We start from the raw sequence: 16,518 nt of genomic DNA on the forward strand, positions 1-16,518 counted from the left end.
TACCTATGAAGCGCCTTGAGGCGACTTTTGTTGTGATTTGGTGCTATATAAATAAAATTGAATTGAATTCAAACAAAACAACACTGTCATCCTTTATGTAGGTTTATCAGAGAAACTCAGGTGATTCTTCACCAAGCACAACATCCCAGTGTACTGCAGAGCCAACAACAGCTGTACATCTGCACCTAAAGGTCAAAGGTCACTCTTTCAAGGATGCCAATGCTCACATTTTGGACCAAGAAGACAAATGTTTGAAAGAGGAATGAAAGAAGCCATCTATGTACATTGTGAACGACCATCTTTGAACAGAGGGCGGGGCTTACAACATAAACGGTCTGCCATCTATAATCCCGTTTTAAGATCCCTTCCCAGAGGCCTTAACGCCCACTCACAACTTGCCTCAGTTGAGCTTTATAGGTCACAGGGTGAGGCAAAATCTCACAATGGTTTCACACGAAACCTCTGCTGCTAATGACCAACACCCCTTTTCACACCTTGGCTCACGATCAATAATAGGTCAACAACCCTCAAACGGGACAACTCCCACTTGTGTTTAAATACCTAGGATTGTATTTGATCAATTTGATCCTAGAACTTAAAAAGCTTCTCAGATGACAGGTGAAACGTCCTCCAGAAACTTAAACAAGTCCAGTCGCTTTTCTTTCCAAGCTCCTTAAATCCTCAGTGCCTTGTGAAAAGGTTTTCACACATCTCACTAGAAATTCAGTATTTTTGCTTCATTACAGACTAGGCATGCTCATGATTTTGGAATAATTTTCTTTAAGTTAAAAATAAATATATGAAAACATATCTTCTTTATTTTTTTAAACCGCAGACACCACATAAAAGAGGGACATAGCTGCCGTTTCACTGTTGGTTTTTACACGTCGGCACGCAGCAAACCTTTATCAGTGGCTGCGTTTGGAAGAGAAGACTTGAGTAATGCTGACGTCATGCCCTCATCACTACAGTTCCCAATTTTGCAGTTTGGTGCGCTGACACAGAATGATAAACATTTTCACAATCAACTTTGAGGTTCAAAGTATGTCCCTCGATAAGCAGGCAGATGAGTAAAGTTTGTGCAGTGGAAAGAAACCTCTGACCTTCATGCTAACGCATCACCACAAACCACAAACAACAAGCATGGGTCGGCGTAATAGGGTATGACTTTATTTTCACAAGATAAATATACAAAACAAAAGTGCTGCAGAGTATGAGGAACCAGAGTATAAATAAACCCTCCTGTTAAAATGGAGAAGAAACTGAAAACATTATACCGAGGGTGAAGCTTCTCTGTTATAGGTGGAGGTCTTGCTTCTTCCAGTTCGCCCGCGTGATGTCTACACTCAAAGAAGGAAACACCAAAACAAGCCAAAGCCCTCAACAAGTCAACGCTGAGCTACGAGCGTTCAAAACAAAAAATGGGAAGCAGTCTCCTGATATCTTGTTAACACATTCTGACGCTGTTGTACATTTTATTTTAAAACGGCTCCTAATCTAAACCCTCCTCCAGTTCATTTCCTGCGTAACCAAAAAGCAAATGTGTGGTTTGCAAGGCAAATTAGGAGTTCATCACATGCCTGCACATCTGATGTGACTACTCTCCTGAAACCATTCAGGGTGGAACGGAGACAGATGGGGGACGATCGTGTTATTTTGAAATACAGAAGCGTACGAAAATATCTCAATGCCACTAAAAATCAAAAGCTCAGCCTTAAAAACCACAAAAGAGATCTGGCTACAGAGACGCAGATAATAAATGTAAACCTGAGGCCCTGCTGTTCACAGACAGCGTAGAAGTTGGCTGGAACAGGACAAAAGAATCTCAGGCTCTGCTGGCAGGAAGAGCAACGGAAAATTCCTCTCTCGCCTTCTAAACAACAGACTGTCCATCAGGCACTGGCGGAGAAGCACCTATGCAAGCATCTGCATTCCAAATAAGGCGTTCAAAGCAAAAAAAGTCTGAATACAGGCATGAGAAACAATCCAAAATAAATCCTGAATAAAAATAAAATAGGAAAATATCACCCTGAAACAAAGATTGTCCTTTGTTGTTTGCAGTGTTACACAAATGAAGATTGGAAAATCTGACAAAGGAAGGAGTTCAGTGGGGTAGTGTTTCCAAAGTCTATTGTCAACTGATATTTCCTTTCCTATCACTTCCAAAGAATTTAAACCCTTTCTGACCCCCACCCAACCCCCATATAATCAATACAACTACTCTTTAAAACTCATCATTTTGTAAAAGGTGTTTTTGGTTTTTTTATAAATCTTCAACCTGAAAGCCCGTGATTCGACAAAGGGGATGAAAAGGGGAAGGAAGAAGGGTGAAGGTAAAATGAGATTCCAGCGGGGAATAACAGAGGAAGATGGATCGAAAAGGGAAGGTGAGCCAGAGAGAGACGCCCGTGCCTTCTCAGGTGCTGCTTCTTCTGCTGTGTGTTTGTGTGTACTTATTTATAGAGCAGACGGGGGAAGGTTGGTAAATCAATAGGCTCATTAAGTCCTCCCAGTAGGAACAGTTCAATAGAAACACACACAGCTCTCGTTGCCGCCATCTTTGAAGTTGTCTGTTTCCACGCAGCCCCGTCGCCTCTCCTGCAGCAGCTTTTAGTTCCGTAGAGCCGCCAACCTGGAAGAAAAATATGAGGAAAGTTAAAGGTCTTTGTAACATATAGAAGCCTTAAAAACATGTTTCCCTGTCAGTGTTTCAGCGCTCGCACCATTGACAGGGAAAAACCTACAGATATACTATAAGTAATGCTGGAATGCACAATTATTTTCATTGTGCATTGCAGGTCACTCATTATTTCACCGTAACACCTTTAAATATCATTTCTGCTTGGCAAACGTTTCCCAGCATACTTTTTATCATATCCAGTCAGAAAGTTCTGAGACTTCTGCTGTGAACAAACAGAGAGTGAAACAATTAGCTGCGTCCAACAGGTGCCTGCAGTAACTCGTGTAACCACCGCCAGGTGTGCTTTTATGATTTGCACAGTACAGCATGGAGGAAGGTTCTGGGTGTGAATTGACCCGTCAGTTGAGGCCTCTCTGTGTGGAGATGATGATGTTCAGGTCACAGGATCCTGAATATTAAAGTGAATGGCTGTGCGTGCAATGTGATGGGCTGGTGGGCAATGCAGAACTGGATAAGTGGTTAAAATAATGGTTGCATACAAAATAAATATTGACCAGGAATAAAACATGAGAAGTTACACACTTGTAAAGAAATGATAAAGATTGTGTTTTTATTATTACAGTTTCATCTTCTCATTGTTATGTTCGTGTGCGGTTCCTTGTTTATGAAGTGGTGTGACAAAGTTTTCTAACATCAGAAAACATTTTCTTTAAAATTGACCTTAAATTCTGGAAATTTATGATTTTTTCTTAGAAAATCAAACCTAACGTTGTGTTAAAGCTGATAAAATGAGCGTTAGCACTTGTAAAAGACTTAATTTTTTTTCCAGAAACAATTACTTGGATGATACCACAATCAAACATTAAATCAACTCTCACTAACAAGATGCACAAACAGTGTTTCATCCTGGCTGCACGTTTTCCTGCCAGAAACCTGTCGCTCACAGGACGACAGCAACACCTTTATATGTTTATAACACCTATGCCTGGCTGGTGTGTGAAACTATTCCTGTTGTGTCCTAATCATGCTGTCTCGGAATAACTTGATGTCAGATACAAGGACTGCCACAACAGCACGCAGAGAAATCATTTAAACTCAAGTCAACAAATTATTTTATGCAGCGTTTACTGGGCTGGGAGATACAGTTAACTCCTATACAAAAAGAAAAAGATGCAATCTAAAAGGTTGAAGCGATGTTGAATTGCTTGCTCTGTTCAACTACTGGTCACTTTTGGTTCATTTAATAGAAAAATCTGCTTGTTTTTTTACTTTTCAGCCCACATTATCGCCCATCTGCAGACCTACAGTAATGACTAAGTAACTAACTAGTACTAAAAACAAGGAGACAACAATTTTCTACACTTGGAAGCTTTAAAGCAGAATTCCATTTTCTTTCAAAAGCTGATTTGATTATTCTGATGAGTCATATCTGAACTGAACATACTGTGCCTTTCTTGTTCCCTCATGACTTTGCAACCGCAACAGCAGTGTTCAGTGTGGGGGCAGGGACTTGTGGAGTAATCTGATTTCCTGATCTCGTGCTCTGTTGTAAACACAGAAGCGCGGGATTGTGTGTAACTTATTAAGTTTTTGCCAGAGTATGAAAACCAGGTGAGGAGGGGGAGGATTCAGTGAGTAAGGGAAACGCGGAGGACACTTTGAAGTTTCTTCTTATCAGAAGTTATAACACAGCTGCAGGAGCTGAAATAAGACACATGTAATGTCTTTTTTTAATTTACGCCAGACTCAAACAGGTGTTGCACAGCTCCATACCCAGCTCCTGCACAAATATGGTTCTAATTTGTTGTATAATGCTACGATTTGTTCCAGACGCATCAGGTGTGTGGGTTAATGGGAGGATGCATGGGTTAGGAGAAACTGGCAGGCCAGCTACCTGTCTGCAGATGACTGACACCATTTTGTCACAGAATATAAAAAGAGCTAAAATGGTGCTATCACAGTGCAGAGGAAATACTGCAAAAAGATATTTGCACCGTGTGTGTTGTTTACATTTAATAAGCAGTCATTGCTGTGGTGTTTTTTGGCATTTAAACAGATAATTGTTTGAGGTTTGTACATAGAGCCATAGCTACTGGGGACATGTTTAACTTATAGAATCTGGTTCCTACCGTCGAGACAGCTGGTCCTCCTTATCCTGGCTCCGTGAGCTCTCTGCGCCCACTGAGGTAGCCCCGGCAGGCAGCTGGTTGAGCTGGTCCATCACCTCCAGGCCGTTCTGTTCTGCTATTTGGTGGATCAGGTCATCCACCTGCTCCTGAGGCGTGGTCAGCGTCATTGCTGAGCTCATGGAATCCTCCATGACCTGGTGCACAAAAAAAAGAGGTGAGGAGAGAACAAAGGGAATGTGAAGTCAGAGAGTGCAAAGCTGGGTTTGACTTATTACATCCTCTAGCGCTACTGTGGAATTTTAAAAAGCATGAAAAAGTGCTCTACAAACAAAGAGTGAAGGCACTCACTGAGGTGTGGACATCGAGGTTCTGGACTTGGCTTTCAAACTTATCCATGACTGCAGAGACCTTCTGGAGATCCATGGAGTTCAGAGCTTTGTCCAGCGCCTTGGTGACCTGACCCATGCTTTTGGTCACCTGTTGGAAAGTAAAGAAAAGGCATTTGTAACATACGTCTCATACACACTTTGTGATATGAAAATAGTTGATTTAGAATCTTTCATTTCAACATAGAAAAATATGTCTTTGATTCAAACTGTTGAGCTGACTGAACACTAACTTACGCCTTTCATGGTAACAGCGGTCTGGACTTTAGAGGCCACGGCATCGACTCGAGACGCCATGCGCAGCCAGTTAAGGCCTTCGTTCTTTTTCCTGATGGCATTCTCCGCGTAAACTCTGGCACATTCCACATTTTTCTGTTGCAAAGCCTGTTGATGAGACAAAGATGCTGTTAACACTTTTCAGCTTCAGAATAATCCTTTGTTTATGTGCACAGACAGGGTGGATACATCCTAGGACTGATACACAGAACATCACTAGGTAAATTTTACTGTAGACACTCCACATACAAGCGACAAATGAACTAGAACAATTACAGGAATTACAGCCATAAATGTAACTAAACAATTGTTTACTAAAAATATACTTAGCTTTGCAAGTTTGGCTCAGTGTTAGCACAGCATAGACGCTGCAGGTTCAATAATATCAAAGACATAATCAGCAATAACCTTGCATCTTTACTGTGTATTCCTGTGTTCTTCCTCATACACCATAACTAACAACTCAATAAATTAGCATTTGTTTTTCTTTGGAATGTGCTCAATTCACACCAATGTCTGTTAAAAGTCCAAATGTTTATGATGTTACTGTGATCCTGGTTGTATAATTATGAAATGTATAATAAACAGCAACCATCTCTGTTGTGATTAGAGTGACCCAACCTTACACGTGATCCACCTCATTTAAAACACAAATAATTTACAGCAGAACAGATTGCATGAAGTTGGCAATAATCATATTTCTTTCAGCAGTGGTAACAGGAAACAGCAGCAGCATCAAAGAGCAAACTTCCATCTTTCCTCATTTCAAATGCATGTCAGCTTTTCAACAAAGCAAAGCAGGAGGGAAACCTGTCATGACTGAACAGTGAAATATTTCTGACGTTTCAGATAATAAAAGCTTTGTCATGTCAGAACCCCGTTGCTCGAGAATGCGTTTGAATAGCACTTCTGTATTCTCTACGGCAAACATACATTCTAATTGGGACAGACCTGCCCAATACCTAAAACTAGCTGAGCTAGTGTTGTACTGCCACCTGCTGGTTCATGTGTGCCACTCCACGTGTCAGCAGACTGGTAAAATGATCAGCATAACTACACCACGATCACTGAATTGTAAGATTGTGTTTCTGTTTTTTCCAGTTTCAGTTTAATTTCACTGAGTTTTCTTGACTGAGTCGGAGGTTTCTTTTTGTTGGATTGTTATTAGATTAGGGGTGTTGTTAGGGAGTAAAAAGTACTCATTAGGTCAGGTAGTTAGTAGTGGTTAGTAAGTGTTGAATGTTATTTTATTCAGTTCAATATCATTTGTATTTATATTTATTAACTGCATGTATTTACATTGACTAATAATCAGAAGAACCTACAATATGTTTACTTTTTATTTTTTTCCCTTGAGTCTTGTCTTTAGGTCTATAGTTAAACTCACTTCACATTTTCAGTTATTGCTTTAATAATAATGGCCTCAATACTGAGTCACAAAATAAAATTACTAATAAATATTTCAAAAAAGCTTTTTATACTTTCATACTTTTTATTGGACCCTGTCATCACTGTCTGCCAGCTGTTTTACCACCTGAGCAAAAGGCTACGAACTACAGTTCCTTTTGCTGGGTCACCCATCAATCAAAGCAGTTTCACTTAAATTGAACCACTGGAAATGGCAGCAAATAACTTGGTCTCTGTCTTCAGTAATTAGTGAGGATTTCACTTGTGCAGAAATTGATATTAAATTCATTGATTTTGAGTAAGTTCTCACAAACATTGTGGTAAAAATCTAGGAGAGTAACGAGTTTAGAAACACACAAATCAGTTCATCTGACACTAAAAGTGAGTGATCACATAGTTCTTAACTCACACATTTGATGCAAACACTAACTAAAGCGCTGATTCTTTACCAGAAGATTTTTATTTATTGCATGAAAAGTCGCTGGATATTTGCTGCATGAATAGGCCGCTGTACACAGGTTGCTAAAAAGAGCTTGGTGAGTATTTTCTGGATCATTTGCATTTTTGTTAAGTGCTAATGATGTCCAGTTAAAATAAATTTAAAAAAAAAATCTCCTCCATGGAGTAGTCTTTCTACTCACTGACTCATCATCTTCCATTTACTACAACACACAGCCACACCTAAAGCTTATTAGCAGACGCTACTGCACAACTGCACAGATCACAAAGCACAAAGCATTACGTCACAAGCATTACCTCATATCATGTCAAAAAAAGAAAGCAGAAAAATGCAGATAGGCTCCCTTAATGTTGATGATAACAGACTGGATGTTTTACATTGCTCACATCTGCTAAACTTAGAGCTGATGACGAAGAGATGGTGTTTCCGATTATTGTACTTCAAATCTAACATTAAAACAGGCTCCTGTTTGTTTTGTCTGTGCTATCCAAATTTCCACTTACACTGACATTGTTGTCTGCTGGAAGTCACTTGCTATTGAAAGGGAGTTCTTCATCACCACCCTTACCAAGTGGTGCTCACAGGCAATAATCTGACTGCTGGGGTTCTCCCTCTAATACTGTACAGGGTTTACTTTACAATACAATAAAGCACCTTATGATGACTTAGAACTAGTAAACGGATGCCAATAAAAGTAAAGAGCAGACATACAGACATTTCATTTTGTCTGTATTAGAATGATGACATGTGTGGAGCAAGAAAGATGTATACAGTGTACTGTGGGACCGTTTGGCCCTTACGTCACCCCAGCTAATTGGCCTGCTTACCTTCTTGACCTTTGCCTGCTCTTTTTCAGAATCCTTCTCTGCCTTCTTGGCCAGCCTCTCCAGCTGCTTGGAAGTGAACTGTGATCCACAGAGAAAAAAATGTGAATACATTAATAAATATCCCACTTTAAGTTATCTGTTGTCTGATATAGGTTTAAGATTTTCACTGGAACATACCTTTAACTGAAAGAGTGTTTCTGTGAAGAGATGGTGAGAGACAGAGTCAGACATTTGGAGTGTATATAACATAAACTGTCACATAGACTATATGGACAAACGTGCTGGGCACCTTACTACACATTACATCTACAGGAGCTGCTTGCCATTGAACCCCATACCATGCAGTTCCCAAAACAGTTTATGTGCTAATGTTAATGCCAGAGGGACACTGGAGATAGTTATTTAGTTAGCAGAGCGTTGACGACTTTTACATCAATGGGCCACAGCCCTCTGCAAACCCATTATTTATGTGGTCTGCCACTGAGTGGTTGTGATTCCTAAACTCCAATTTTACAAAAATACCACTTCAAGCAGATCGTGGAATATCTAAGAGAGAAGAAATTTCACAAACTGGCATTGTGTTAAAGTACGCACTCGAATTCAGTGAGCTATTTAGAACGATCACGTTGGGCAGTTTCTGTCTCTGGCTTAGCACCACAATAGGTATTGTGCTTATCATATATTATATAAATTATCAAAAGTTCACATTAAACAAGATCAAAGTTTTAAATAAGTGTAAGTATATGTCCAGCTACACACTATGAACCAAAAGCTCAGGCTTCATATTGCTTTAATTAAACACTCAAATTCAGGCAGGTTTTTTTTTCCCGACCTTTGGATCTGTATGATGTCATCGAGAACAGCCTGCAGTTTTATTTAACCGATGTCACATAATAAATCATAGTAAGTATAGTAAGTATCAAGTATAACAAGTCTACTTTAACAACAATGATAATGTAGAAAACAGCGGACGGTTGTAGATACCGGAAATACATTTATATATTTATTTTAAGTTCATTTTTTCCCAAATCAAGCCAACTGAACCAAATGTCTGAGTTATATTTATATCTGTAAGAACAGGTACATGCATAAATATAAGTTAAAGAGACACATCTTGAGCGTTTAAGCAGGCAAGAGGAAGCTCTTTTGTTTTTGTTTTTTTAAACTTTTATAGCGATGACTTGTATCTAACAGGACCGGGGGAGAACGATGAAATGTGTCTCCGTCTGTCAAAGTTGTTCCAATCAAATTCTGGCTGCTGTATCACATTCCTACTGTAGAAGTCACTGCTAAGAAAAGACTCTGGCACAGCCCAATAAAACCCATTTAATAATGAGTCCGTAAACTCAGTGGACGTCAAATGTGATAAACGGAAAAAACCCCAACACAAAAAACAGGTCAGACAGCTAACCCGGCTAACCACACACCCAAGCTAAAGCGCTAATTTTAGCTATCTAACGTAGTCTGTCGCTTTGGCTAAAATAAAGAACCAAAGGCTACTCAGACAGACAATTCAGAAGTTAACACACGACATACCATCCATGTCCAAGTGAAGATGATACCAGGAGACGACTAAGAAGTTATTTGTAGCGCCTCTACAAGGTAGTCCTGAGTTGTTTTGGTAACACCGTGGATCTTCCTGGTTCAACAGTAGTCACGTGATTCGAATTCTTCTTCTTCTTCTCCTTCCTCGCCCATTCTTCGAAGGTGGCATCTTGCCTCAAGTGAAATGCTGCCACCTATTATCATAACTAGATACAGCAAACTGCATAGCATAGAGCAAAGGTTTTTAGCCACACTTCGTTTCTCTACATTTCTTTTCTGCTTTTTCACTCATTTTCACTTCAGTTCTTGTACCTGAAGATCTTCATATTATATATTTTATATATTTTTATATAATATACATAAAAATATATTAACACTGACCTGTGAGTCATTCAGTCATAAAAATGCACCTGACTCAAGAGATGAATCATTGTTGTCACATATCAGATAACTTAGCAAAGAACCAATTTCAAAGAACAAAATCTATCTACAATCTATCTGTCTATCTGCATATTTCAAAAGTATATGGTTATATGTTTTATCAAATGTATTCTCTCCAATAAACAACAACAAAACAAATAGTTTAAGGTAGTGGATACAAAGCTAAAAGAAATTTAAAATACAGTTGAAATAGGTAAATAGGTGATCTACACTGGAAATCAGTTTTCCTAACAAGTTATGGATAGGTGAAATAGCTATCTAGAAGTCGATAAATAAAAAATTAATAAATAAATAGCAGACAAATGGTGGCTAAACTCAAAGTCAAAGATGAACATTTGAAATTAAAAGATAAAAATAACTGAGAAAACTAATGATAATTATGTATTGTATCACCCCTAATTTTCTTTATATTTTTCTACAGTGATATTCAATGGTGATCACCTGTTTCTGCAGCACAGGGATGTGTTTTCTTTTGAAAGAGGTCTCCAACTTGGTACATAAGGACTCAGTTGACTACAGTTTCAAATTGCAGATAATCAAGACACGAAGAACTGCAGAGTCAAAGCCTGAAGCTGTTTTGCACGTCTGTCAAGCTCACAGGCACATCTCTGTTTGATTTCAATAGCGGGAAAAGGTGGAGAAGGAGCCCTGTGTTAATGAGTGGATGGAGAAGCTTCCAGCCAGAGGAGAGCTGCTGGTGAAGAAGAAAGAATTTATGAAGAAGAAAATTGACCACCTAGAGTTTTTTGCCAAGAAAAACAGCACAATAAACAGAAGAGGTGAGCTATTTTACAGAAAAATATATTTCTTTAAATAAAGAAAGAAAAGAAACGGGTAGGCAAGCAATAAAACATCAGTCTTAGCTAGCTAAAAGCTAATTAGCTAGGTATTAAACTAACTATCGTTAGCCACACAACTATGAAACAAGAACTAAAACTGGTTATACATTTATTTTGACTTGTTAAAAGTAATGTAAAAGAAGATGAACGTAGTAAAAAAAGTACTGGAAAGGTTCAAATGAATTATATGTTTGTGCAGATACCTCAACACATATACTTGAGTCATACTCTACTCTTTCTACTCTTTCTACTCTTTCTAGTCCCTGTCAGAACTATTGCTGTCTTGCTGCAACATTTTGGCTCAACTGAAGGCTTTTCATGGAGTTTTTAGAACATCCTGAATTACAGTAGTCCAGCCTAGAATTAATAAATGCATGAACTAGTTTTTCATCATCAGGATGCAGGATGTTAGAGATATTGTGCAAATGTTAGAAAGCAGTCCTACATATGTGTTGCATTGAAAGACATATCCTGGTCAGAAATGACTCCAAGATTACTCAAAGTGTTAGTGGAGGCCAAGGTAATGCCATCCAGAGTTAGTGTCTGTGCTATTGGCCTATAATTAGTTAAGACTGCTGGGTTTGGCTTTTAAAGTAATGGTTTAACTACTGCCAGCTTGAAGGTCTGTAGTACATAGCTGATTATTAGAGCTAGGTTCATCATATTTAAGATTGAAGCATTAATTAATGGTAGGACTTCTTTGAGCAAAATGTTTATGAACCATAGATCCATCTATTAACTAAACCTCACAGTTTTACAGTCTCTATTTTGGGGGTTTTCTGTTTAAAAAAATACTGAAAAAGCAAAGTTAAATCTATTCCTGCTCATGTGCTGTTTTTGTTTCACCGTGCTCTCCTACCAGCGGCTCTGCAGGCGCTAAGAAGAAAGAAGTTCTACGAGAAACACATCAATTACATTAACTGCGCTTTAAAAGCCATGAGAGCCATTTACGAACACATGTGAGGAGAAACACTACAGGAATGTGTGAAATAAAGCTATGTATGAATGAGAAAGAAGTCTGTCATGGCCTTTGAATGCTGAGTACTAAGATAATTTAAAAAAACAAAGAAACTGTCTGCTGGCTGTTGCAGAGAAATCATTAACAAGGTGAGTGACCTGATGAAGGATATTGCAGAGGAGGAGGATGAGACTGGAGGCATGCTAGAGAGCCTCTGCACACCTGTGGGCTTTGAAGGGGAATTTAATGAGGTAAGAATGATCTTAATTTTTTGAAGACTTCTGCGATTGCACTGATTCTGTGTACCAGAGTTGTCACTTGTTGTGTGCCTGTTGCTGTGTCTCTGTATGTTTTTTTTCTCAGGGTGAGCTGCTGGCAGAGCTGGAGAAACTGGAAAAGAATGTGAACGAAAACCTCTTTGAGGCGGATGAAGCAGAGGACGGGAACCCTTGTCCCAAAGTGCTGACCACTACTTTGCCTTCCCATCGTGGTAAGACTTGTTGGGAGAGCTTCGACTTTATTCTTGCAGTTGGCTGTGGTGTCTGTGAATTCATGGAGGTTGTGCAGGGATTTATTTTCTTCCCCAAAGCCAAGATGAACAAAAATAACACAAACCTGTCAGGAAAGGTGTTTTACCTCAAACTCAAACTGTGGATGTCTGTGAATGTTCTCAGTCATCCAGGTCATCGTAGTCAAAGGAGCTTGCAAAGAAAAGCGTCTGGACTTCTTTAAGTTACTTGAAGACGTTTCACCTCTCATCCGAGAAGCTTCTTCAGTTCTAAGGTCAAATGGTGGAGAGTCCCAGATATAAACCTAGTGGGAGTATCCCTCCACAGAGGGACAAAAGGACCCCCTGATGATCCTCTAATCCCCTGAGCCAAGGTGTGAAACTGGGTGTGGGTCCCAATCAGCCAGAGTTTCGGGTGAGATCATTGTGAAACCTGGCCCCACCTTCTCATGCGAATTCCTGAGATCAGATGGCCCAGGATGTGAGTGGGCGTTAAGGCGTCTGGGGAGGGATCTCAAAACTGGATTATAGATGGCAGAGAGTTGGTGTTGTAAACCACCGCCTCTGTTCAAAGATGGTCGCTCACAGTGGACATAGATGGCTTCTTTCACTCCTCTTTCAAACCATCTGTCCTCTCTGTCCAAAATGTGAACATTGGCATCCTCGAAAGAGTGTCCTTTATCCTTAAGATGCAGATGGACTGCTGAGTCTTGTCCCCAGACAAAAACTGGTTCACCCGAAAGACAAAACGCCAAAATACAGACTTAACAATGTGGTGTATGCTGTACAGTGCAGCGAGGAATGCCCAGAGCTCTACATCGGAGAGACCAAACAGCCACTTCACAAGCGCATGGCACAACACAGAAGAGCCACCTCCACAGGACAAGACTCAGCAGTCCATCTGCATCTTAAGGATAAAGGACACTCTTTCGAGGATGCCAATGTTCACATTTTGGACAGAGAGGACAGATGGTTTGAAAGAGGAGTGAAAGAAGCATCTATGTCCACTGTGAGCGACCATCTTTGAACAGAGGCGGTGGTTTATGACACCAACTCTCTGCCATCTATAATCCAGTTTTGAGATCCCTTCCCAGACGCCTTAACGCCCACTCACATCCTGGGCCATCTGACCTCAGGAATTCGCATGAGAAGGTGGGGCCAGGTTTCACAATGAGCTCACCCGAAACTCTGGCTGATTGGGACCCACGCCCAGTTTCACACCTTGGCTCAGGGGATTAGAGGATCATCAGGGGGTCCTTTTGTCCCTCTGTGGGGGGTCACTCCCACTAGGTTTATATCTGGGACTCTCCACCATTTGACCTTAGAACTGAAGAAGCTTCTCAGATGAGAGGTGAAACGTCTTCAAGTAACTTAAAGAAGTCCAGACGCTTTTCTTTGCAAGCTCCTTTGTCAAACTGTGGATGTTTCAGGCGAATAGATGAATGTGTTGACCACTACTGTCTTCAGGGTTTTGCAGAGAAATCATCACCAAGGTCAATGACCCGATCAAGGACATTATTGAGGAACAAGACGTGACCGAAGACTTGCTAGACAGCCTCTACACAGCTGTGAGATTTGAAGTGGAATTTAATGAGGTAAGGATGATTTTAATGTTTTTTTGGAGCTTTTGTTTTTGCAGTGATTCTTGGTTTGTCTGATATCTAGAGTCTGCTTACATTATTGGCATTTGCCTGATGTGGCTCAGTGTGATTTGCTGAATCATTATTATTTTTAAGTCAGGTTTTCCGCTTCTGTGACACTTCTTGACACTTGCTGAGCTGCTGTGTGCCTATTGCTGTCTCTCTCTCTCTCTCTGTCTGTCTCAGGATGAGCTGATGGAAGAGCTGGAGAAGCTCCAAAAGAATCTGGATGAAAGCTTCAATGATTCGGATGGAGAAGAAGCTGGGGTCCTTTGTCCCAAAGTGTTGACCACTGGATCACATTCCCATCCCGGTAAGAATTCCCAGGAGAGCTTTTTCATGATTCCTGCGGTTTGCTGTGGTGTCTACAAATTCACGCAGGTTGCTCAGGGTTTTGTTTTGTTTTGTTTTTTCTTCCTCAAAGTCAACACGGACGAAGAAAACATTGAAGATGATTTAGAGTATCTTCGACGTTGGGCGACTGCACCTCGTGAACGCACCATCAGTTACAACATTTAGAAGAGGCGAGGGAAGCACAGAAAGGAATAAATGGGCAGCAGTTTATTGTATTTGTTCATGAGTGTTTGTTTTTTTAATTTAATTTTCATGGACATTTGACTTTCTACCTACTCCAGAGATGCCAGTGAACATGTTGATGTTTATACACAGGACACTACAGAGACTTCAGAATTCAAATTGTAAAATTAAGTATTATGAACACATCCTTATAGTACCATCATTAGTACAACACTACTGGCTTGATAACTAATTGATGTTATGACTTTGATGTTATCTGAACTCACTGAAACTAAGCTACTTTTGCTTTCTTTAAACACAAAACAAAACTCACCAATGACTCCCAGCACATAAGTGTTGCATGTGTTTGCTGTCTTTGAGTCTCACCCTGTTACCTCTGTTACCTGTTGTGTTCTCTTCTTCGAAGACTGTTTCAAAAATAAAACACTTCACTAATGGGGAGGGGCTTTTTTTCCACAGGCCCTTAAAAAGATCTTAAGACAATGGAAAATTAAGCTCAAGGAGGCTAACAGTCCAAATTAAATTTGCCTATGGTTTAAGACTTAAAAACATTATAGCCAATAGCATTAATTTTTACCCCTCAGGCATAATAGGCTGATGGTGTATTGTCATCACCCAAGTTTGCGAATGCAATAACTCAAGAACAAAACGATGTAGGAGTTTCAAAGTCATCTACTAAAAACCTTGGACGAGGTCGAATCCCGGCGACCTTGACCTCAAGGTCAGAGGTCAAGCTTTCTGAATGCGATAAATCGAGAACAAGGCAAAGTTGGATTTTGGAATCGATACCATTGGTGTATCTACGAGGATGGCTGCCAGTATTTTCAAAATCTTACTGCCTTGATTTGTTTATATCCTTTTATCGCATCAAAGTATTGATCGGAAGATTCACTCAAAACATGGAGGTAGCCTCCAGGACAAAATTAAGCCAATACAGAAATGCCTAAAAACCTCTATCTGCAGGCCACCAGATGGCGATAGTTGCAGTCTGCAAAAAGTCTTCCCAGTATATAGAAATCTACGAAAAAACAGGTTTCAGTCTTGACCTCTGCTGAATTTATGATGTCATACAGTCATTTTGGCTGTTGTGGATAAAAACTTACGACCGCTTTGTTAGTCTTGGTCTTACCATGTTTCCAAATATAGGCTTATCTGTGGTTTGAAAACACAGTGATTGGTTAATAAGTTGCCTGTCAGACTCACCCTTCTTCGTTTCATGTGGGTTTTTTGTAACAAACATGGCAACAGCAGAAATGCCCAACTTGAGGCTTTAAAAAAAGGGCTTTAGAAACCAATCATGTCCATCTATCATACGGTCTACGCTAATAGCATAATTGGGCTGTCTTCTCCTGGTCCATTAGCGGCTTCACAGTAATATTTAATACAGTAGATTCTAGCACAACACAACCAATGTCGATGTCCACATTATTTTCCTGTTTGGTTCAGAAAGGGAAAGTGGGGTGCTGGGTTAAGAAGGCAACCCATTAAAAAAAAAAAGATACATAACAGAAAAGGTGTGCAAGAAACTACACACACCAAAAAAAAAAAGAAGGCGACCCATTTATCCAAAGGCCACAGCAAAGGTCTGGGTTTGAGTCTGTCCTTGGAAGAGCCCATTTCCCACCTGCTCTCCTTCTTGTGTACTCTACTGTATACTATAAATAAATAAAGATAATAGAGCCATGATAGTGCGCAATAGACCTTGATCAAAAGTAGTATAGCAGCACTATAGTTAAACATATATAAATAATAATAATAATAATAAAGAATTCCAAGATAAAAGGTCATGCAAAGCTGGAAAAAAATGGATCAAAGCGGCTTCTTCCATTTTCTTGTTGAGTATTTTTTTTATCAAAGTGCTAGTACTGGCTTGTTCATAACAGCCTAAATTAAATGCACAATTTTGTCATTGTTTATTATAATT

At 39.8% G+C, this 16,518-nt stretch overlaps 2 protein-coding genes across 2 annotated transcripts; one reads left to right on the forward strand and one right to left on the reverse strand.

The window, feature by feature from the left end:
* Positions 1-1,148: 1,148 nt before the first annotated feature.
* Positions 1,149-9,795, reverse strand: chmp1a (charged multivesicular body protein 1A). The gene is made up of 7 exons (XM_085414852.1): positions 9,663-9,795; positions 8,304-8,323; positions 8,127-8,204; positions 5,394-5,540; positions 5,119-5,247; positions 4,771-4,964; positions 1,149-2,632 (listed from the first exon to the last, which is right to left on the reverse strand). Exons 1-7 carry the CDS (start codon positions 9,667-9,669, stop codon positions 2,611-2,613), a joined length of 597 nt encoding a protein of 198 aa, XP_085270978.1. The 5' UTR covers positions 9,670-9,795; the 3' UTR covers positions 1,149-2,610.
* Positions 9,796-10,542: 747 nt separating this feature from the next.
* LOC146666720 (charged multivesicular body protein 4b-like) lies at positions 10,543-15,015 on the forward strand. The gene is made up of 8 exons (XM_085411406.1): positions 10,543-10,605; positions 10,738-10,891; positions 11,814-11,910; positions 12,043-12,160; positions 12,273-12,399; positions 13,885-14,012; positions 14,244-14,370; positions 14,482-15,015. The coding sequence occupies exons 1-8, from the start codon at positions 10,543-10,545 to the stop codon at positions 14,574-14,576; spliced, it is 909 nt and encodes a 302-aa protein (XP_085267532.1). The 3' UTR covers positions 14,577-15,015.
* Positions 15,016-16,518: the final 1,503 nt, after the last annotated feature.

This window comes from Rhamphochromis longiceps, linkage group LG7 (genome assembly GCF_057381845.1).
Source record: "Rhamphochromis longiceps isolate RC_006_pf linkage group LG7, R_longiceps_female_GT1.1, whole genome shotgun sequence".
Taxonomy (NCBI): domain Eukaryota; kingdom Metazoa; phylum Chordata; class Actinopteri; order Cichliformes; family Cichlidae; genus Rhamphochromis; species Rhamphochromis longiceps.